This window comes from Rousettus aegyptiacus, unplaced genomic scaffold (assembly GCF_014176215.1).
Source record: "Rousettus aegyptiacus isolate mRouAeg1 unplaced genomic scaffold, mRouAeg1.p scaffold_m13_p_16, whole genome shotgun sequence".
Taxonomy (NCBI): Eukaryota; Metazoa; Chordata; class Mammalia; order Chiroptera; family Pteropodidae; genus Rousettus; species Rousettus aegyptiacus.
The window spans coordinates 44,994,987-45,016,745 of NW_023416291.1; the positions used below are offsets into that span (position 1 = coordinate 44,994,987).

Genomic DNA, 21,759 nt, shown 5'->3' on the forward strand with positions numbered 1-21,759 from the left:
CGCGCCTCCATGACATCGGGCGCCGGGGCCGCGGGGAGATGCTGATCCGGAAGAGGCGATGGCCGCAGTGGCGCGCGCGCGGCCGCTCCCGGCCCGCCGTCCGGCCTGAGCTGCTCCGTCCGAGTTTCTGATCTCACGCACCCGGGCCCGGAGCCTGTAGCGGCGGCAGCGGCGGCGGCGGCGGCAGCGGCAGCAGCGGCAGCAGCAGAAACAGCAGCGGCGGCGGCAGCGCGGCGGTGCCGACATCGTCCTAACTTGCACGCGTGGAGTGACCCCCCAGACATTTCACTAAAATGAGCGTGCTTAGCAGGAAGAGATGTGTTCCTTACGCTAGCAATCACCCCGTCACATGTAGTGGTGTAAGTAAATGATTAATTTCTATTATGGCCGGGTCGCAAGCAGCCTCTGGAAACGCGCCGCTTCGCCCTCCCGCGCCCTCCCGCCTCTGCCTGCACCCCTCCTGCCTGCCCCTCCTAACGTCCCATCCGCTCTCGCCCGTCCCTGGGCTATAGCTTCGGCTGCTGGGGTCTCAGGGGGCGGGGGACTCACAACCTTTTCCGGGTTTTTCTAGGGAAAGGGAGATGACTCGATTGCCTTGGCGTTTTGAGGCCTTCCCCTTAAAATTTTTTTTATTTTTATTTTGTGTGTGTGTGAAGAGCAGCGTGTCAGCAACAAAGGTCCAGAGTGGTGGAAATGTTTCCATTAGAAAACAGTGGAATCTGGGGGCTTTGCTCCTCGTCCCAGAGATGTTTCTTTCAACCCAACTCCAATTGCGGTCTGTCTATGCATCTGAGTTCTGGCCAACTACTGGGAGAAATCCTCAGTATCATTTTTTGGTGCCTGAGAAGGCTTATTCTGTGTTAGGCTTGCATTTTTGTCAACACGACCATTCAAGATCCCTTTGGGCCTTGCTGTCCACTGGATCTGCAAGGGGTATTCATCTCTCCATCTTCCTCCATGTTACAATGCCAGCGACTCTGGTAGGAGCCTCCTTTAAACCCGAAGGCCATCCTCTCTACTCATCCCTTCCTGATTCTCCCTTTCTATCCATCCTTCTTAATTTTTACCTTCATTTTCAGGATATTCCTCTCCCTTTCTCATTTTGTAAGATGCGGGATGTGGGATATTGGTTGCTAGGAGACAAGCTGGGCTCCCAGGGAGATTCTGTTGTTTCCTTGACAACCAGACTAGGGCAGCCACAGATGAACAAGCCTCCTATCAGCTGTGGGAGGGAAAGGGGGGCTTTTCTGGGCTCTGCAAAGAGTGCGTGTAGGGGTGTGGGGGTGGAACTGGGAGCCCGTGAAGATCGTAGCTAATCTGGGCACACCTTGCTTTTTAGTCTGTCCTGAGTACAAAGAGCCGGGAGAGCAGTGGGCAAGAGGCTTTTTTTTTTGGAGCGAGAACAGGGATCGTGGGATAGTGTAGGGAGGGGGCATTTAGGTGAGTCTGAGGTGACTGAAGGATAGGAATGAATTGGGGGTTGTGACGCCCAGGGAAGAGTGGCAAGGAAGCCGTAGCTTATGGAGGTTACCCAGGAGTCTCAGAAGGCATGGAGATGAAGCAGTTGTACAGAAAGGTCTAGAGTCACTGAAGGAGGGAGTGCCAGAAGGAAAGGGGAAATTGTGAAGCTCATTGAGTGGGTTGAATCATCATACATCATCAGTGGTACCGTAAGGTAGCGATATTTTAGAGCCAAAGTTACATGACTGTGGGGTTGCCATGCTATCTGCAGTATAGGGTTCTTGTTTAAGACAGGCCCGATTAGACTAAGAGTTCTGCTGGCTTAATTAGGCCAGTCTGTACTTAAAGAGAGATATAATTACATATATAGATATGTAATCTAGCATTATATAATCCCACGTTACATAAGGAGGCAAAGACCTCCTTTCAGCCCAGCCTCTCTTGGCACGAATTCACCAAGATTCAGGAGACTTTCTTCCAACCAAAGCCCTCAAACCCACTTTTCAGACGAGCAGGCTGACACCCAGAGAAGTGAAGTAATTTGGCCCTTGCCTAGATGTGACAATGACGTTTTCCAGTCGGACAGTTGGGACGGGCGCGGAGGGGGCGAGGATGATGGAAATAGGGAGGAAGTGAAAAGAAGAGCAGGGGAAGGGTGAGGAGGGGCCGTCCGGCCTGAGCGGGGCCCGCCAGGTCTGGTAGCTAAACTCACGGCACAGTGTGTGTCACTCTCCTGCTTGGGCGCCTGTCTCCTGCTTAGCCTTCGAGGCGCACAAGGCGCTTTGAACTCGGGTGTTCCTGACTCTCGATTCCATATTCTACCAAGAGTCGCACTATCTTTCCATCGCACATGGTGAGGATCTCTAGGGTCGTGGTGGTCTGAACAGGGAAACCGAGTCTCGAGGGGCCTGATGGAAACATTGGAGAACAAGCAGGAAGAGGAACCGCTGGGAGGCGAGTTGGTAGCCACAGCACTAGCGCCGCCTCCTTACGAAGCTCCATCTCCTTGCTTATGCCCTCGCGTGCGAGCGTTTTAATCCACACTCGCTGGTCCAGGAAGGACCAGCACTGCTCTGCCGTCCGGCGCCGTCCCCGCCATCGAGTTGCCCCTGGACCTGAGAGCGGATGCTCCTTCTCCGCGCCTCCTCATTTCCCTCTGCCTGCATACCAACAACGCGCAACCTAAATTTGAGAAGGAACTTCTATTGGCCAGCCTCGCGGGTTTTTCTTTTATGTCCCGTCTCTGTACATAGTCGTATTTGAGGTTCTCTCTGTTTTGTTCTCCTATCAATAAAATAGAAACCACAACCCAGCTGATTGCTCCCAGGGCCAACACATCTTCCCAGCTGCCTTACTTGAGACCAGGAACTGTCCGAGTTGGATTTCCAGTCTTTAGCTCAGGAGAGAGAGCATGGTGGTTAGAATAACAGCTGCCTGCTAGGGAGGGCGAGGAGGGGTAGCGGAGGCAGAATAATGATGCAGACAGTTACCCTGGAAACTTGGGGTGGGGGGAGCGGGGAACCTGCCATGAAGACCCTTGTTCAGCGTCCTGATCCTGTACAAATCCAAGAAGTAGGAGGCGCTCGTCTCATTGAGAAGTCCTTGCTGCACTTTTTGCTTAGGCTGCTGAGATGCATCCCCTTGCGCAAATCTCAGTTGCCATCGTTACTTGGATATTTTGGCTCTGCATTCCTGCGTGCTGGCATCTAGTTACAGCCCGGCAGGAAAGGAGCTGCTCCGTTGCCGCTGGTGGCCTGGCTCTCGGGCGGGACGGCTTAGCAGCGAGGGTGCCCAGGCAGCCTCCAGGACACCTCTGAGCTCAGCCTCCCTTGGCCTAGGGAGGATTCCTTCAGGTTGCCCCAGCCCCCAGCGGACTTCATGCACACAGGGCGTGTGAGCAGGGGCAGGCCGATGACCCTGGCCAAACCAAGGCCTAGTAATGATGCCTCCTAAGGAAGGTGCCAGTGCGGAGGCTGCAGGTGAAAGCCCCTCAAGCCAAGGGCCCCCTCCTGGTGACAACTTTTTAAACACTGACATGACATTTGACGACAGGAAGTTCTTCTGATTGTTAATTTGAACCACCCCTCTCTGAGGGTGGACAAACCACTTCCTCTCTGCCCAACACAGAAGGAAGCTAAGGCAAGCATTTGCCTAGAAATTCAGGCCCATTTCGGACCCCGTGCTCCCCCCAGCAACCGCATTACCCATGCAGCCAGTTTATCAGGGTCCTTTCAAGAGTGTCAGGTTCTCCGGGGGCTTTGGCCTGAGTGCGCTTCTCCCTAGGAATGGGAAATGCAGAGGGACCATAGCTCACTCGCCCTGAGGCTAGATGTGGGATGCTTGGAGGGCAGGCCTGGGTAGGGGGTGGCAAGACCCATTGGCCATGGACCGTATTGTCACAGGCTGTAGTTACCCCACCTCCATCTCAAAAGTAGGCCTGCGGCTGAGTGAGCTACGCAGGCCACGTGATAGACCCAGAGGAGGGCGGGGAGGCTGGTGGGCTGCTCAGGTACATCCAGAAGCCTTGCTACCCTGAGAGGCTGAGAGGAAGCACTCTGGCATCTCCGCAAAGAAGGTGGCGGGGTGGCGGGGGAGGCTCGGAAATCCACGAGGGGAGGAGAGAGTGGAAGGTGGAGGCCAGGAGAGCTGCCACCCAGCTCTGACAAGTCCATTAAATTTTAAAGTGGCCCTGGCCTCGGGCATGCTGGGAAGGGGTGGGGACCTGGCCCCAACTCTGCTTCTCTCAGCTGTTGTTCTGCGGCCACAGCCCTGCTGGCGGGAGGAGGGCGGAGGATGAGTGAGCTTCCCAGGCAGACTCTCCTCTTCCTGGGAGACGGGGCACCGGTCCGGGGCAGGCTCCGCCTGGGGTTCTCTCGCGGGACTCCCCCATCCAGAAGCCCAGTCGGAGGATGGTGGCAACAGGGGAGACACTGGTGATCCCTCCAGCGGAAAGGTTCCTCTCAGCCTGAATGGGCTCCCAGCCCCTCAGGCCCCTGTGGAGCCGCCGCCCAGAACGCTGCCCACTCCTTCCTCCTCCTCCTCTCTGCCCAAATGCTGGAAGAGGGGAGGCGGTTCCAGCCCGAGGAGAGCTCCTGGCCTCGGCCCTCTGGGATCCGGTGTGCGAAGCTGTCCTGACCCTTCTCTCCTGTCCCTCAGGTCCCAATTAATGGATTCTGACATGGATTATGAAAGGCCAAACGTAGAGACCATCAAGTGCGTTGTGGTGGGGGACAATGCTGTGGGCAAGACCAGGCTCATCTGCGCCCGGGCCTGCAATGCCACCCTCACCCAGTACCAGCTGCTCGCCACTCACGTGCCCACGGTTTGGGCCATTGACCAGTATCGGGTATGCCAGGAGGTAAGGCTCCAAGGCCACTCGGCAGGTGGGTGCACACCATGTATCTGGGCTTCTTCTCGAGCCATAGCGTGGTGTCTCCAGCCCTGACCTGTGCTGAGCTCACGGAAGCCCCCCTGGGGATGGGTAGGGCAGCTGAAGAGGAAGGAGCCTCTAGAGAGAAGGCTGAGGGGGGCCCATCCCAGTGTGTGTGTGTGTGTGTTGGCGGGTAGAAGGTCCTCCTACATTTGTGTTTTGCATGGCTGAGCTGGAGCCTGGAGCTCGGCGTCTTGTGCAATCGCAACCCCAGGGCTGGGGAGCACTAGCGGGTGGCGGGGGGAGCTTTGAAGAGCTGAGAGAAGGAGAGAAGCTACCGGCTGATACCAAAAGGCCAGAGGCACATAAAGAGGTGATTCGCAGGTAAAGCCGGGAACAGGGGCCGGCTCCCGAAGGGAGGCCTTCTATATCCACGGCCGTGGCCCTCTTAGAGTCTCTTCCCTCGTGGCCAGCTTAGAGGCCGCATTCACTGCTAAGTCTGCAGAGGAGGCACCTGGATTGTGTGTTGTGCAAGGCACACAGTGGGAGGGGCTAGCTCTGTCCTTACACACACACCCATGATGCCTGGCACCCTCGGGAGGGAGCTGACCCCCAGGGGCCCCAAGAACTCCCCACTCCACCCCCTTCCTCCCCTGCAGGTGCTGGAACGCTCCAGGGACGTAGTAGATGATGTCAGCGTCTCCCTCCGCCTCTGGGACACCTTCGGAGACCATCACAAAGACCGTCGCTTTGCCTACGGCAGGTAGGGGAGCCTCTGCTGCCTGCGCGGATCCAAGAAGCGGGCCTTCACCCACTTTCCCGAGGAACGGAGCAACTCCAAGACGTTTAAAGTGGGAGGAAGGGGTAGGCCGACCCTCACGGGGGAGGCAGCCAGGCAGTGAGAGGGGCGGGTCGGCCTTCAGAAGGCCCGGTTTCGGGCCTCGCCCTGCAGCCGACTAGCTCTGTGATTGTAGGCAGTTAGGGGAGCTATTCCAAGGTGATTTCTCTCAGCTTCGTGATGGCAAAAATGGTAATTTCCAACAAGATAGCGATGAGGTCAAAACGAGCGTCCTTGAAAGCTCTAAAATGTAAAGTTAGAGGTAATGTAAATTGGAGGTACTATTATTACGTTTTGTCTAAGGTCACGTGAGCAGATAACTGACAGGTGTGGGACTGTCACGTAGGGGTGGGGGTGGGGGTTGCATGTTCTCCCTCGTTCCAGGGTCAGATAACCTCCTGCTAGCTTTCTCTACCGCTAACATCACTCTCCCACGCCAGGTCCGACGTGGTGGTTCTGTGTTTCTCCATTGCCAACCCTAACTCCCTCCACCATGTCAAGACCATGTGGTACCCAGAGATCAAGCACTTCTGCCCCCGAGCACCTGTCATCTTGGTGGGCTGCCAGCTGGACCTGCGCTATGCTGACCTGGAGGCTGTTAACAGGGCCAGGCGCCCCTTGGCTAGGTAAGGATGCTGGCGCCTAGTGCAGGGGAAGGAGGAAGGCAGAGTGAGGGGCGTGGCTCCGCCCCGCCCTGCTCGGCCCCAGGGGATTCACTGAGCCTTATATCTCTGTATCCATTTGTAGCAAGCTCACAGAGAGAGGCAACAAAAGTGTTCATTCACTCCCTCCCTCCCTCCCTCCCTCATTCATCCATCCATTATACAGCGTGTGGGCAATGCTGGACTAAGTGCCGTGAGGAGAGAAGGAGAGAGGCAGTCTGCAGGAAAGGGACTTAAAATCTGCTGGGAGATGACTATGTTAAAAACCTATGTGGAACATTGCAAGTTAATTGCCGAAGAGGTAGTTAGCGCTCCCACTGCTTTGAGTGGGGGAGATTACCAGGGCCTGAGAGATACGGAAAACTTCCTGGAAGAAGAGGGGTTCGGAGGTAGGCCTTGAAAGACTAGTGGGATTTGGTCGAAGGAGAGAGGGCAGAGATTCAGTGGAAGTGAGCAGGGCAGGAGTAGGGCCAGGGATGCAAACCCTGAGCAGAGACCACCCCAGCCTGGTGAAGAGCAGGCAGGCCCCGGAGAGCTACCCATCCTGCCCCATCATGACCTTGCTTTCTCTTCTCGAACCCACCAGGCCCATTAAACCTAACGAGATCCTTCCGCCGGAGAAGGGGCGCGAGGTGGCCAAGGAGCTGGGCATCCCGTACTACGAGACCAGCGTGGTGGCCCAGTTCGGCATCAAGGACGTCTTTGACAACGCCATCCGCGCCGCGCTGATCTCTCGCCGCCACCTCCAGTTCTGGAAGTCCCACCTCCGCAACGTGCAGCGGCCTCTGCTGCAGGCGCCCTTCCTGCCCCCCAAGCCGCCTCCGCCCATCATCGTGGTGCCCGACCCCCCCTCCAGCAGTGAGGAGTGCCCCGCCCACCTCCTAGAGGACCCGCTGTGCGCGGATGTCATCCTGGTGCTGCAGGAGCGGGTGCGCATCTTTGCCCACAAGATCTACCTCTCCACCTCCTCCTCCAAGTTCTACGACCTGTTCCTCATGGACCTGAGCGAGGGGGAGCTGGGGGGCCCCTCGGGGCCAGGGGGCCCCCGCCCCGAGGACCATCGGGCTCACCCTGAGCAGCACCACCACCACCACCACCACCACCACGGCCGGGACTTCCTGCTTCGGGCCGCCAGCTTCGACGTGTGCGAGAGCATCGAGGAGGCGGGGGGCTCCGGGCCCGCTGGGCTCCGGGCCTCCACCAGCGACGGCATCTTACGGGGCAATGGGACAGGGTACCTGCCCGGGAGGGGCCGCGTGCTCTCCTCCTGGAGCCGAGCTTTTGTGAGCATCCAGGAGGAGATGGCAGAAGATCCACTGACCTACAAATCCAGACTGATGGTGGTGGTAAAAATGGACGGCTCCATCCAGCCGGGGCCTTTCCGGGCCGTTCTCAAGTACCTGTACACGGGGGAGCTGGACGAGAACGAGCGGGACCTCATGCACATCGCCCACATCGCCGAGCTGCTGGAGGTCTTCGATCTGCGCATGATGGTGGCCAACATCCTCAACAACGAGGCCTTCATGAACCAGGAGATCACCAAGGCCTTCCACGTCCGCCGGACCAACCGGGTGAAGGAGTGCTTGGCAAAGGGCACCTTCTCAGGTAGGGAATGTGCTTGGGCACTGACGGCCAGACGGCAGGGGGGGTGCCCTCCCTGTAGCCTTAGCGTTCCTGTCACCGGAGCTGCCGATGTCCGTTCCGGAAGCCCCCGCCCTCAGAGCGTGGCTGTGCAGCTCTCCCCGTGTGTGGCTTCAGAAGGACGCCTGTTGTCTGAGGGCAGTGTCGGCCCTCGGAGCTGGCCGCCCCGCATTCTCTTACCGCATCTTCACGTGATGCCTCTTCTCCCTGACAGATGTGACTTTCATCTTGGACGATGGCACCATCAGCGCCCACAAGCCCCTGTTGATTTCCAGCTGTGACTGGATGGCTGCCATGTTTGGGGGACCATTCGTGGAGAGTTCCACGAGGGAGGTAAGGCCAGGGTGGTGGGGGAGGGGACGGAGACCTACGCCCTTTGCATCCGAGGCATCTGTCATTTTAATGGTGCTTTCTTTAGCACCGACAACGTGCTAAACCAGTGAGTAAAGTTTATGAGATGGTTTTTCGTAGCCGAAGATTTTATAATATACCAGGACAGGGGATCATAGTGACATCTTGACTTTATAGTTTGGAAAGCGCTTTCCGTACGTTATCTCAGCTCATTCTCACACGTGACTCACATAGAGTGTAGTGCTCCCGCTTTACACGTAAGAAAAAGCGAGGCCCTGAGAAGTTAATGACTCATGCAAAGTTGTGCGGCAGAAAGGAGAGGCTGTGACGTGAACTCGAGACCTCCGACTCCTTGGCTTTATACATTCTACTTTGGTTTCTCTCTGACACATGCGAAACGACCAGGAAAAAAAATTCGGTCTGTGTCTCAGACTGTACCCATCACTGTCTTGAAATGTGGGTTTTGTTATTATGGAGGCAGGGTGAAGCCAAACGGTCGGGAGAAGATTGCCATGGGAAGGATGGATTGTTATACTCCCAGAGAGGGCATGCTTGGTGGCAGGAGCACCTGGGGGGGCCGGGGGCAGAGGGAGCAAGGGGAACTGTGGGCGACAGCCTTTATTCTGGTTTCCGGCAGAAGGAACAGGGGTGGGGTGGGCGGCGAGGCAGGTAAGGTTTCGGATTGGCTGGGATGGTTAATTTCGCCGGCTATGGCACGTAGGGGCTGTCCCGAGTCATCTGGTGCCTGTTCCTGAGATGATTGGGGCAGGTGGGTAGTAGCCAGGAGTGTGAGAGCTGAAGAAGAAGGTGGTGGGGATTTGGGTTCTGGACTCGTTGGTTTGCATATAGCTCGCGAGGGACTCTGTCACTATCCCAAGGTTCCTCCAAGGCCTCAGGTATCCAAGCATCAAAATACAGAAACTAAGAAGTGCTTTATATAATCATCTTTCCCTTCAATCAGGGAACTCACCTGTCCTTCCACTGATACGGCCACTTTCTCAGGCACGGAGAGTGGGAACAGAGTTGGAAGGGGCCTGTTAGTGTGTCCTCAGAACTACACTCTTAAATCTGTTCTCTCTTTTGCATCCTCCCCGCAAGCAGAGCGGCCCAGGCCATGACCCTTGGTATTCTCCATCTGCTCCGAACTCCTGTAACATTAATCGTCCATCACTCAGCCTTGCAATTAACCGAGTCCCACTTTGTGCCGCTGCTTAAATTGCTGAGTGTCCACACGCAGTTATCCCAACTGATCTGTGATGTCTTTTGAACGCAGCAACTAGGTCTTTCTTTCTGCAGGTACCGCCTCAGCCAGCGATAGCCCCTTAGTACACTTAGTACACTCACCAAGGACCTGAATAGCAAACTAGACTAAGAACAATGCAGCACAGTGTCCTATGACAACGGAAAAGGAATTTCCTAGGATTCCTGGGAAGGAAGTCCTTACGGAAGGACGGCTAAGGGGAGGATTGGGATTCAAGTCAGTCTCTGATCCTTGAGGAGGAAGTGGGCTTGGGATGTGCGAACGGGAGACTAGGAACTCTCCGAAGCCCCAGGGGCTGGCGAGCCCTGGGCACTTCTCAGTACCAGAGAAGCAGCTTCAAAGCTCTAGGTGATTCCCAGCGCGGCCTGAGAGCCTCGCATCTGATGAGAAAGCAATTTTTACAGCAGCGCTGCTCCGAGGAGGTCCCGGAGGCCCGAAGCATCAGCTTTGAGGAGCCAGAGAGAAGCCAGCTGGTGTTTGCTTGTGCTCTCCGTATCCCGCTTGCGCGACTCCCTGCAGGGCCAGGAGGGCTGGGTGTAGGTTTTCCTGACCTGAAGGATGCCTTTGAGCATCCTCCCAAAGCCAGAATGGCTTTGAAAGGATGCCAGTGAGAGTCCAGGTCCTTCTGAAAGCTGTTAGAGCCATGCTCACTGGTGCTGCCGGCACCTGGGCTCAGTGCAGGTTGTGGCTCTGGACGACGGGCCTTCAGGGGGCTTCTGAGCAGGGACGGGCAGCACAGGGATGGCCGGCCACCTGTCGCAGGGAGACCGGCCGCGCGGGCCAGGGCCTTGGGGTTTCTCAGAACTGGGCGACTCCTCCCCTAACGCCAGACCTCGCTGCTCTGTTCCACCCCCGGCAGGTGGCGTTCCCTCACACTAGCAAGAGCTGCATGCGGGCAGTGCTGGAGTACCTGTACACCGGCATGTTCACCTCCAGCCCCGACCTGGACGACATGAAGCTCATCATCCTGGCCAACCGCCTCTGCCTGCCGCACCTGGTTGCCCTCACAGGTGACTAGCCGGAGCGCTCCGATCTCCCCAGGGGAGAAGTCAGGGGAACCCCCAGGAGTGGTTGCTTCTCCTCTCACCCGTCTCCTCCTCGGGGACAGACCGCTGGCACTAAGGGACCCGTTTATGTGAAGTGAAGCACGTCCATGCGTATTGGGGCTTGGGGGAGGACACAGATGTAAAGAAGTGTGTGCGAGCAAAATGTTCTCCTGGAGTCACTGGTAGGCCATCTCCAGAGGCGATTTCAGCCCAGCGAAGTGGCCTCCAATAGGTGATAGTTTTGACATGTCTCTTGGCTCGCCTCACTCAGGCAAGCCTATGAGGTCCAGAAGAACAGAACCCACTTCCACATTTCTGCCCTTTGGTTCTTCCTTTCCTCCTTGTCCTTCTTTCTTTCCTTTTTCTTCTGCTTTTCCTTCTCCTCCTCCTCCTCTTCCACCTTCACTTCCACCCTGCGGAGGTCAGGGAGGGACCCAGTGTCAGAGCTGCTGGGGCCGTGGGCAGCTGGTCAGGTTTGGGACTCGGGAAATATCCACCTTGATCAAAACCAGAATGCTAAGAGCTGAGCCTGCAGAGGGGGTCCAGGGACCCCAGCTGGGGACACAGGGAGGGCGTTAGGACAGGGAGCGAGAGAGGCTTCTAAAGATCACCGCCGTGACGGTGTGTCACCCACGCTGACCGTGGAAAACGACGTGGTGTTTCCAAAGCACATGAAACTGTCCAAACGCCTAGATGAGGTAACTCAGCTTTAGAAAGACTGATCTCCAGGGAAATGACCCAAAGGAAAAAAAAGTGTATAAAGATGCTTCTATAAGTTTGTTTCGTCGTGGCAGGCCATCAGAGACACGTCATATAGGTACCACTGGTGAAGCACATGTGGGTAATTTTCACAAGGTAGCCATTAAAAATGTTAGATGGCGCGGCGGCCCCGAAAGGCACCCAGAAAATAACACCCAATGACTTTTCCCATAAAATGGTCCATGCTATAGAAAACACGTACAAAAACGTGTTGTACGCATGTCTTCTTAAGGGGTAATCGGTGATGCTCTACGTTTGGTGATATGCTTTCTCTGAAGTTATTAATTCAAGCGTAAAGCTTTTTTTGTTGTTAAATGAAACACAAATACATGAAACCTATGTTCGGTTTAATGAATTATTGTAAAGCAAAATGACCCATATCAGGAGCGAAAACCTTCCACGCCGGAAGCCGTCCACCTGTCCCTCCCAATCATAGCCCTTCCCCCCTCCCCAGAAGTTTCCACTCTATTACTCTCTTTCTGGGTTCTTTTTATGACCTCACTTCCTTACTATCATTTGAATGATAGTTCTATCATTCAAATGTGCATCCGTAAGCGCTATAGCATGGTTTTATTTTTTATACATCTTTTAAGTTTCTTTTAATCTATAAGTACCTTGTTCATTAAAAAAAAAAAAAAAGTTTTTCCCTTGCATTTTATTTGTTGGAAAAAAATCCACCGATCTTGAAAATCTAGATTTTTGCTGATTGCATTTCTATAGCGTACCATATTTTCTGTAAACTGGATCTAGAGGCTGAATTAAAAAAAAAAGAAAAAAGAGGCTAGATCAGATTCACATTTAATTTTCTTTTCGTAAGACTACTTCAGAACAGAAATTTTCGTTTCTGTTTTTCATCAAGAAACATAGATTGTCTGCTTGTTTCTCTTCTTCTTATGTTATCAGCCATTGAGTATCATTGTCTGGATCCATTAATTTATTAGATATTGTGGAATGGTAATGTTCCAGTTCAACCATTCCTTCTTTATTTATCTGTTGGAATACTTCTGAAAAAGAGAGATGCTTCCCCTCACCTACTTTTTGGTTACCCAGTGGTACACTTCATAAAGGAAAAGTAGGTTAATACTTGATTCTTTTCTTTTATTTACCAGTTTTCAAGATAATTTGTTTCCTATCATCCTTTGAGGGTGACCGGTTCTTTTTTTCTTTAAGTATTATTATGAACTCTTAGATTTGAACATACTCGATTGTTTTGAAATTGCAATGACCCTTATCGAAACTCAAATACTGTAGTGAACCTTTAGCCAGAAGAAGTCTCTTCACGTTGGCTCCAGAGTCTCAGAGCTTCTGATAAGATAAGATGTTCCAGGCTCGTTTCATTCATTTCCTGCCCCAGACCTGGAATCAGCCATTTGCCTCCCAAGTCCGGGTTTCCGATAACTGGAAATGGTATTTCAAAGCTGTATGTAGTCTGTGCGCGAGGGATGCTCTTTGCTGCCCTGACGGCCGTTGTTGGTAGCTCTTTCCTGTGGGCTGAGCTGGGAAATACAGTTATATTGTTAAAGAGTAAATACCTCAGGAGTTTATACTGATAACACTTAAAATTCAGAACAAAGAGCACTTACTTCTTTAAATGCTTTAACGTTATTACACGATTTGTAATAAAATTTAAATTAATACAAACAACGAAGTTTAATCTATGGTTCTGATTTATGGTTCTCAGCAAGCCTGAGACTTCATATCCTCTCCTGGCAGGATCAGTGGCTGATTCCACTGGTGGCTTTCACCCTAAGTGTATTGGACTGTTTGGTGCAACATATGTAGCTAAAACAATCCTCCTTTATGGGTCTAATGTCCTCCTCCACTTCCCACCCCACTCTACTCGCCCTGATCCCAGTTTCCTCACTGGTGGGAGCAGACTTACATCACCTGTGGCCTTTCCTGGCTTGTTGGGACTTACCCTTGGTTCTGATCTCCCTTTGCCCCGCCGCAGCGGGCCCCTGGGGTGTAAGTGAGTGCTTGTCCATTCATGCGGTTTTTAAGCTGATTCCTGGCTGTGTGTGTCACAGAGCAGTACACAGTGACCGGGCTGATGGAAGCAACTCAGATGATGGTGGATATCGACGGGGACGTCCTTGTGTTCCTGGAACTGGCTCAGGTATGATGGCAGGAGAAGGGCTGTCTCCTGTAGTCTCAACTCTGGGCTCTCTCTGCCTATTGGCAGCGAATGGGGAGGGACTGGAGCTGGAGGTGGTGGGTGGAGAGGGACCCATTGTCAGACTCAGTTCCTCGACCGGGCAAAGCCCATCTCATCCTCCGGGCCAGAGAATGCACCGTGACATGCCAAGAGGAGAGGCTGGTTGTGGGGAATGGGACCGACATTTCAGGTAACAATAGGGCAGGGGAGGAGACCCCAGCCTCATAGGTAGACATGGTTGCTACCTGCATGACATCATTTAAGGGGCATTGAAGACTCTCCATCTAATATTAATTCCCCCTCCTTATTCCCATACAAACTAGCGAAATCTCCCACACCAGCCCTGAGAGAGTCAGAAATTCTACCACTACAGACGAGTTTATGGAGTTAAATAAAGCATGGCAGATTTGAGGCTCGCAGACACACCTGGGCGACTCAGCTCTAAGCCTAGCTGTGAGCACCTTAGTGCAGACTGCTTCTGCCCCTGATGGTGGGGAGAAGAACGTCATCTGGGGTACGAGCTCAGGAGGGCGGACGCCCGTAGGACGCCACTACGAAGGGCGAGGGGTTTTTGTAGAAGCCGGGACAGGGCAGAGGCGAGGTGACGACGGTAGTGGCGGCACTGAGAGCCAGTCACGCGCGGCGTCCTCACGGCGCTGTGGGTGCGCCTCTCAAGGTGGGCTCTTTCTGAACGCAGAGCCTTTGCCCACCCACACTCAGGCTTTAGCAGCCATGGCCATGTAGGCTGACCCCGCCCCGCGGTCCCAGGACGGACGCCCTTCTCTGTGTTCTCAGTTCCACTGTGCGTACCAGCTGGCGGACTGGTGTCTCCACCACATCTGCACCAACTACAACAACGTGTGCCGCAAGTTCCCCCGAGACATGAAGGCCATGTCCCCAGGTGAGCATCCCCAGCAGGACCCGCTCCCCCACCCCTCCCTCCCCACCATCCCCTTCATGCTGAAGGGGGCTCAGCTTGGGTGCAGATCTCTGACCCGACCTCAGGGCACCTGGAAGCTGCCAACGATCCTTGGGCCTAACTTGACCTGGCAGGTAGGGAGTAGCCTGCAAAGGCGCATGCAGCCAAGCAGAGGAGGCCCCAGGAGAGGCGCTGGCCAGCAGGGCAGCCGGGGGACCTCCGGCAACTCGCTCCGCCTCTCTGTGCTTCTGTCCCTCACGGGTGCAAAGAGGGTGTTGAAATAGAGTTGGCATTTTTCAGACTTTTTAGACAGGACCCCACAATAATAAGAAGTACATTTTATGTTGCGACCCGGTGCACATACAGAGAAATACGTAAACTGTTTTTAATGCTGCTCGCAACCTGCCGCACAGGTTTCACAACTGAGGAAAGGGCACAAGTCGCAGCTCAGACGACACATGTCCAGGTAGCCTCTGAGGTCCCTGTGGCCCCACCTCTGCTTGATGAGTGGGTCAGATCCTGAGGCCCAAGAGGAACTGCGCAGGCGCCGGGGAGCGATGTCGCTGGCCTCTCTGAGTTCCTGCCACTCAGGGTGCTTGAGGCCGTCACTGGGCACCCTCCGCTCTGCAGGGGCCCTCCTCCCTGCGACCAGGCTGTCACTCTCCCCTGCCAGTCCTCCCGCCCGACTCTCTCCCTTTCACCCTTCTGGCATTTCCTTTCTGTAGCACAGCTCCAAGTGCGTCACTCACCTGGTTCCAAACCTTCCACGGGTCCCCGCACCTTCCAGAGTAAGTGCGGACCCCTCGGCCTGGCCTTCTCCAGTCTGACCCCCTTGTTCTCCTTGCGGCCTCCTCCTCCCCTCCCCCTCAGACCCTTGGCTCTGCAGGATTCCCCCACTCTCACCCCAGCCGTGCTATTTTATTCCCAGTGCACATGAATCCCCTGCCGAGATCTTCCCATCTGGCTTTCCCTTGGGAGCTCTGCAGCTGGACTGGGAGCCCTGTGAAGGCTGGGGCTTAACACTTCCGGCCCCAGGGACCAGGATGGGTTCCTTGCTGACGGAAGCCCGCTGCAGGCCGTGGTGGCAGCGGGGTGGGGGGGGGGTGTCCCCAGACACCGCCCCCCCAAATCCCAGCGCTCCCCTCTCCCTTTCTCCTTCTAACCAAGCCCACTGTGTTCTGCTCCAGAAAACCAGGAGTATTTCGAGAAGCACCGGTGGCCGCCCGTCTGGTACCTGAAGGAGGAAGATCACTACCAGCGGGCCCGGAAGGAGCGCGAGAAGGAGGACTACCTCCACCTCAAGCGGCAGCCCAAGCGGCGGTGGCTCTTCTGGAACGCTCCCTCCTCGCCGTCCTCTTCTGCGGCCTCCTCGTCGTCCCCGTCCTCCTCCTCGGCTGTGGTCTGAGACGCCGCCACCCTCTTCTGACCCTACTGCTGTCCTGCCCGCCCGTCCTTGCCCCTCTGCTCTCCGCATCGCCCCTCCACCTTCCAGGGACAAGGGGACCCACATAACCAGGACCCTAAGGGCAGAGCTGTTCTCACCAGCCAGCAGCGCTCAGCAAGAGAGGAGCTGGGCCTTGTGGATCAGAACAGGGGCCCTTCGGAGGTCCCCAGCTCTGAAGCAGGGCGGGGGACAGCGGCTGGGAGGCGGGGAGCAGGAAAGAGCTGAGAACGCTGGCATCTTGTCTCTGGGTTGGAGAACCCTCGAGTCAAAGGGAAGACTCTTGCAGCCACGACGGAGTTGGGGTCTGGGCTGGCAGCCCCCTCCTGGTGATCGGCAGTGCACAGCGAGGGTCCTGCCTCCACCGGCCACATTTTTCCGTTGAAGGACTTGAGGGTTGCAAATGTTTCGTGGGCATTTCCACATGGTCAGTTCCTCACCGAAGAAGTCAGGGGCGACATTAAGCCTTCAGACCTCAGCTCAAGGCTTCCGCATCCTGGGGTGAGCTGCCGGGGGCCACTCGTGGGAGCTCGCACTCTGCTGACACCCTCCGAGGGCTGTCGACAGACAGGCCTGGTAAAGGGTGGTGGTGGTCCCAGCTCCAGGCCCAGGAGCAGTGCCTCGCGGTGCAGTGAGAAACTTCTCCCCGCCCCCTCCCTCACCAGTGTGAGCTGGGAACCAAAGGAAACAGCTGGATCGAAGGGGGCGGTGGGGGTCTGGGCGCAGAAGTCCCATGCTCCTCTGGGCTCACCCTCTGCCTCTAGTTAGCACAGCTTCTCGTGGGGCGGGACAGAACTAGCGAAACAGAACAAATGAAACGAAAAACCAAACAAGAGCAACACGCAGAGTCGCCACCAACGAAAACACTCCAACCTCTGTCCCCTCAAAGAAGAACAGAAAAAAAACGCGCGTGGCTCACAGTTTTATAAAACCCAACAGAAGCCCCCACGCTGATGAGGCACAGGTTGAGGTGGTAGAATCGCTTCCAGGGCCGGGCAGGAGAGGACTTTGTCACCTGCAGTGACCGAGGGCGCCCTGGTCTGCTGGCTGGCTCAGGGGCCAGCGTGAGTCCCATGCCTTTAGCATGCTGGGATTGAGATTTTGGGGGCGGTAGGTGGGGAAGAAAGGGCGGCCTCAGGATTCGAACACAGCATTGGATGCTCGCTTTCGCCTATAATGAGGATCAGGTTGTCCTCATCTTCAGAGGGGATCCCGCAGGACGTGAACGTTTTGGAGGGAGGGTTGGGTAGGGGTCAAGGGTCAGGTGAAAGGGCACTGACTTAGGAATAGGAATCTCAGTGATGAAGGATCATAGGATGGGATCTTACTTAGTGCTGGTTCGGGATACAAGGGAAGGAGAAAACGGAGAATTGAACAGGAGCAGTGCCAAGGTCGGTCCCGAGAAGGGGCGCGATGTGTGTAGCAGCCCCCACGGGGGAAAGCCGGGTCACCGTGGACCCCTTCCTCGTTTTCTAATCTCGATCATATTTTACCCCACACCCTTTTTAGACTTAAAAGACAGAGTCCCTCTGATGAGGGTGTAGTCAAGGAGACACTGAGCTCCTGGGCTCAGAGCTGGGGAGTCACCTGGCCTGAGAAAAGATGCTTTAGGTCTTGGAGACCTGGGGTGGGTTCCGCCACCAGGAGTCAGGCTTCAGGTCTAGGAGAGAGCAAACCCAGAAACGAATCCTCTGTAAAACCTGCTGGTGCCCAGACCTAGAGATTCGAGGTTAAATCCTTGTCAGGAGAAGGAGCAGGAGGTCGCAGGTCAAGCAAGTCTTCAGGGGCTGTGAGCCATGTTGTCTGAGCTCCAGACTTCTCCAAGGCCATGGCTGCTGCCCCTGTCAGTCCTCCTCCAGGGGAGCAGCTGGGAGCCAGGTGTATGCTGCCCTCTACTGGCGTGTCAGCCTCCTTTCGCTGAGCTCACAATCCATGGCTGGGGGGGCGGGGGGTTGCTGAGGAGCACCCAGCACCTTTGCTCTGGGGAGGGGAAAAGTGGGAGTAATGGGGCCTCCCAGGAACTCCAGGTGAGAGGGGGAGCCAGGGCCTAAAGTCCAAGGGGAGGGGAAATGGGTGTCCCTGAGCTGGCAGGGCTGAGCCACCTGACCCACTGACGAGGATGCAGAAAGGCCAGTGGGGAGAGAAAGTGTAGGTGGCCCAGGAGGCGTAGGACACCCACAGGAGCGGGGCCACAAACTGACCCCAGCAACCAGGGCCAGCTCAGCCCTCAGGGACCCACCGCCCCTTCCCAACTGCTCTGTCAGGGCTGGTCTTCGTGAGTCCAGCGGGCCCAGGTGCAACCCAGACACAGCTGGGGAGGCTGAGGGGGAGCCCGGCCAGGGCTGGGGGTCCCTCCCCCAAGGGGAAGGAGAGGGAGGGAGGAGAGGCTGAAATTTTAGTCCCTACGAACCTGGTCCTTGGATATCCAGAGTCAGAGCAGGAAACCCACCCACAGCGGGCAAGCCTGAAGGCATCAGCAGGAGGGGAAGGAGTGAGCCCCATGGCAAGACAACAGCCCCGTACCCCTCAAGTCACTCGGAGCTGCTCCGGAGGAGGGGAGGATGGGGAGGAAAACAAAGAACACACCTCTTTTTATATAAGGTTTCATATTTAATTTGGTCATGAATTCATAAATACATGAGTATTTTGTATTTAATGGCTTTCTTTGTATTTGATATTTCCAACAACCTTCAAAGGAGGGAACTTCCACTTGGGAGAAGCGTGAAAGGATACCCAACCACTAATGAAACACATTATTAAGTTCCTATCACGCGCCAGGTGATATAAAACAAAAAAATGCAACTTCATGCTCTCGCAAAGCTACCTCTTAAACGAATAACCATGATAAACGCCGATAAGGCTAATACTTTAGACACTTATGTTCTCTAAGAGTCAACTGAAATGAAACCTGATTGACAAAAACTTACTCACATTTTCATCCAAAGATACGAGGGCGGAGCGGCCCTCACAGAAGGAACAGCAAAGGCAGAAAACCTGCTCCTTTCAGGAAAGGGGCGGGGCGTCAGGGTGAAATCTCGGAAGGTAGTGGAAGAGGTGTCAGCACCAAGGCCATAGGGAATGTGCCCCCCACCAATCTCCACCAGAACACCAATACCCTAAACATGCCTTAGTGTCGAAGCAATTCTAGTTTGGGCCCAGCCGCACCGGTCTTGGAACAAGACAGCCCACAAAGCTCTGAGACTGAAAAGACCAAAGACCCTGAGAATTATTACCTCCATAATACTTTCCTGACATCACTGGAATACTAAGATAGGTAGGTATGGTAGAAGGAGGGCTAAAGTGACTACAAAGTGTTTTAAAAAAGAGAAAGTGATATAATAAGAACGAGACTCTAAAGTGTCAGCCACGCTAGGCCCAATTCTCACAGCATGTAAGAATTGGTATTTACTTGTGAGTACGTCATGCTTATAGAGACACTAAGCTCATCACAGAAGGATTCTGTGCTCCAAAAAGGCAGTTCTGTGGCTCAGATTCACAGACCACCAGAAGCGAGAGGGCACGAAATCACAGGCCAGCATCTCTGATGAACATAAATACAAAAATCCTCAACGAAATATTAGCAAACTGAATACAGTAGCGCATTTAAAAGATCATGCACCATGATCAAGTGGGATTTGTTCCAGGGATTCAAAGATGGTCCGTCCGTTCCGCATATACCAATCAGTCCACGTGACCTGCCACATTAACAAAATGCAGGAGAAAAAACCATGTCGTCGTCTGAATAGACGCTGAAAACGCATTTGACGAAATTCAATATCCGCTTACGATAAAAGCTATCGACAAAATCATGTATAGAAGAACATACCACAACATAATAATGAGATCATACCACGACATAATAAAGGCCATATATGACAAGCCCACAGCTAACATCAAGTTCAATGGTGAAAAGATGGGAGCTTTTCCTTTAAGATCAAGGATAAGACAAAGATATCCATTTTTATTCAATATAATATTGGAAGTCCTAGTCAGCACAATTAGGGACAGAAAAGGAGACATAAAACACACCTAAACTGGAAAGGAAGAAGTAAAACAGTCACTATTTGCACGAGACATATCATATACAGAAAGCACTAAAGACACCATCGAAAGAGTGATAGAACTAATAACTTCAGTAAAGTTGCGGGATATAAAATCAATACACAAATATACCACTAACAAACTATTATAAAGAGAAACTAAGAAAATCATCCCACTTACAAAGCCATCAAAAAGATTAAAATATCTAGGAATAAATTAACCAAATGCGTGAAAGACCTGTATATTGAAAACTACAAGACAATTAAAGAATTGAAAAATCCACAAGTAAATGAAAAGATATTCTATATTCATAGGCTGGAAGAATATTGTTAAAACGTCCATACTCCGCAAAGCAATATACAGATTCAGTGCAATCCCTATCAAAATTCCAATGGTATTTTTCACAGAAATAAATAAACCCACACATATATGATGAATTAATTCGTGACAAAGGAGCCAAGAATATACAATGGGGAAAGGACGGTCTCTTCAACAAACGGAAAACTGGATAGCCACCTGCGAAAGATGCAACTGGACCTCTGTCTTACACCAGGCACAAACGTTAACTCCAAATGGATTAAAGACTTGATCGTAACAACCGAAAACCATAAAACCAGAAGCAAGCACAGGCAGCGAGCTCCTTGCACAGGTCTTGGTGATGATTTTTCGAATCTGACACCAACAGCCCAAAAAAGAAAAGCAAAAATAAACAAGTGGGACTACATCAAACTAAATGGCTTCTACGCGGGAAAAAAAAAAAAGCCATCAATAACAAGTAAAGGAAACCTACCGAATGAGAGAAAATAACAGCAAGCTATATATCTTATAAGGGGCCAAAATATCCTAAATATACAAAGAACTCATACAACTTAATAGCAAGAAAACAGTCTAATTAAGAAATGGGCAGAAGATCTGAATAGATATTTTTCCAAAGAAGATGTACAGATGGCCAATAGGCGCATGAAAAGATGCTCAAAATCACTTACTATCAGAAAAAATGCAAATCAAAACCACGATGAGGTAGCGGGGGTAAAAGGGGTCAAATATGTGGTGACAGAAAGGAATCTAACTATGAGAGGTGAACACACAGTGTAAATATATATATATGTGTGTGTATATGTATATATGTACATGTATATATGTACATGTGTATATATGTACATATATATGTATATATGTACATGTATATATATGTACATGTGTATATATGTGCATATATATGTATATATGTACATGTATATATATGTACATGTGTATATAGGTACATATATATGTATATATGTATATATATGTACATGTATATATAGGTACATATATATGTATATATATGTATATATACACATATACATGTATATATATATACATATATATATACATGCTCAAAAGATGCTCAAAATCACTTACTATCAGAAAAAATGCAAATCGAAACCACAATGAGGTAGCGGGGGTAAAAGGGGTCAAATATGTGGTGACAGAAAGGAATCTAACTATATGTATGTATGTATATATATGTATATGTATATATATATGTATATGTATATATGTGTATATATATACATATATACACATATATATGCCTCACTGTTAAAATGTACAGCTTAAACTTATCGAATACATATATATATATACACCATTAAAATGTACAGCTTAAACTTATCGAATACATATATACATATATATGTATATATGTATATATATGCATATATATACATATATGTGTATATATGTATATATATACATATATATGTGTATATATATGCCTCACCGTTAAAATGTGTATATATACATATATATACATATGTATATATATGTAT

General features: G+C 52.5%; 1 protein-coding gene across 1 annotated transcript; it reads left to right on the forward strand.

Annotated features, from left to right (window-relative positions):
* The first annotated feature begins 214 nt into the window (after positions 1-214).
* On the forward strand, positions 215-18,560 carry RHOBTB2 (Rho related BTB domain containing 2). The gene is made up of 10 exons (XM_016141544.2): positions 215-359; positions 4,618-4,819; positions 5,491-5,594; positions 6,110-6,295; positions 6,918-7,936; positions 8,187-8,305; positions 10,444-10,594; positions 13,417-13,505; positions 14,340-14,445; positions 15,651-18,560. Exons 2-10 carry the CDS (start codon positions 4,628-4,630, stop codon positions 15,866-15,868), a joined length of 2,184 nt encoding a protein of 727 aa, XP_015997030.2. The 5' UTR covers positions 215-359; positions 4,618-4,627; the 3' UTR covers positions 15,869-18,560.
* Positions 18,561-21,759: the final 3,199 nt, after the last annotated feature.

What these genes read in the sequence shown, in the direction of transcription:
- RHOBTB2 (XM_016141544.2), top strand. Translation starts at nt 4,628, where the DNA reads ATGGATTCTGACATGGATTATGAAAGGCCAAACGTAGAGACCATCAAG. An exon ending in GGCAAAGGGCACCTTCTCAG is followed by an intron (nt 7,937 to 8,186) that starts GTAGGGAATGTG and finishes TCTCCCTGACAG; the next exon opens with ATGTGACTTTCATCTTGGAC. An exon ending in CATGAAGGCCATGTCCCCAG is followed by an intron (nt 14,446 to 15,650) that starts GTGAGCATCCCC and finishes GTTCTGCTCCAG; the next exon opens with AAAACCAGGAGTATTTCGAG.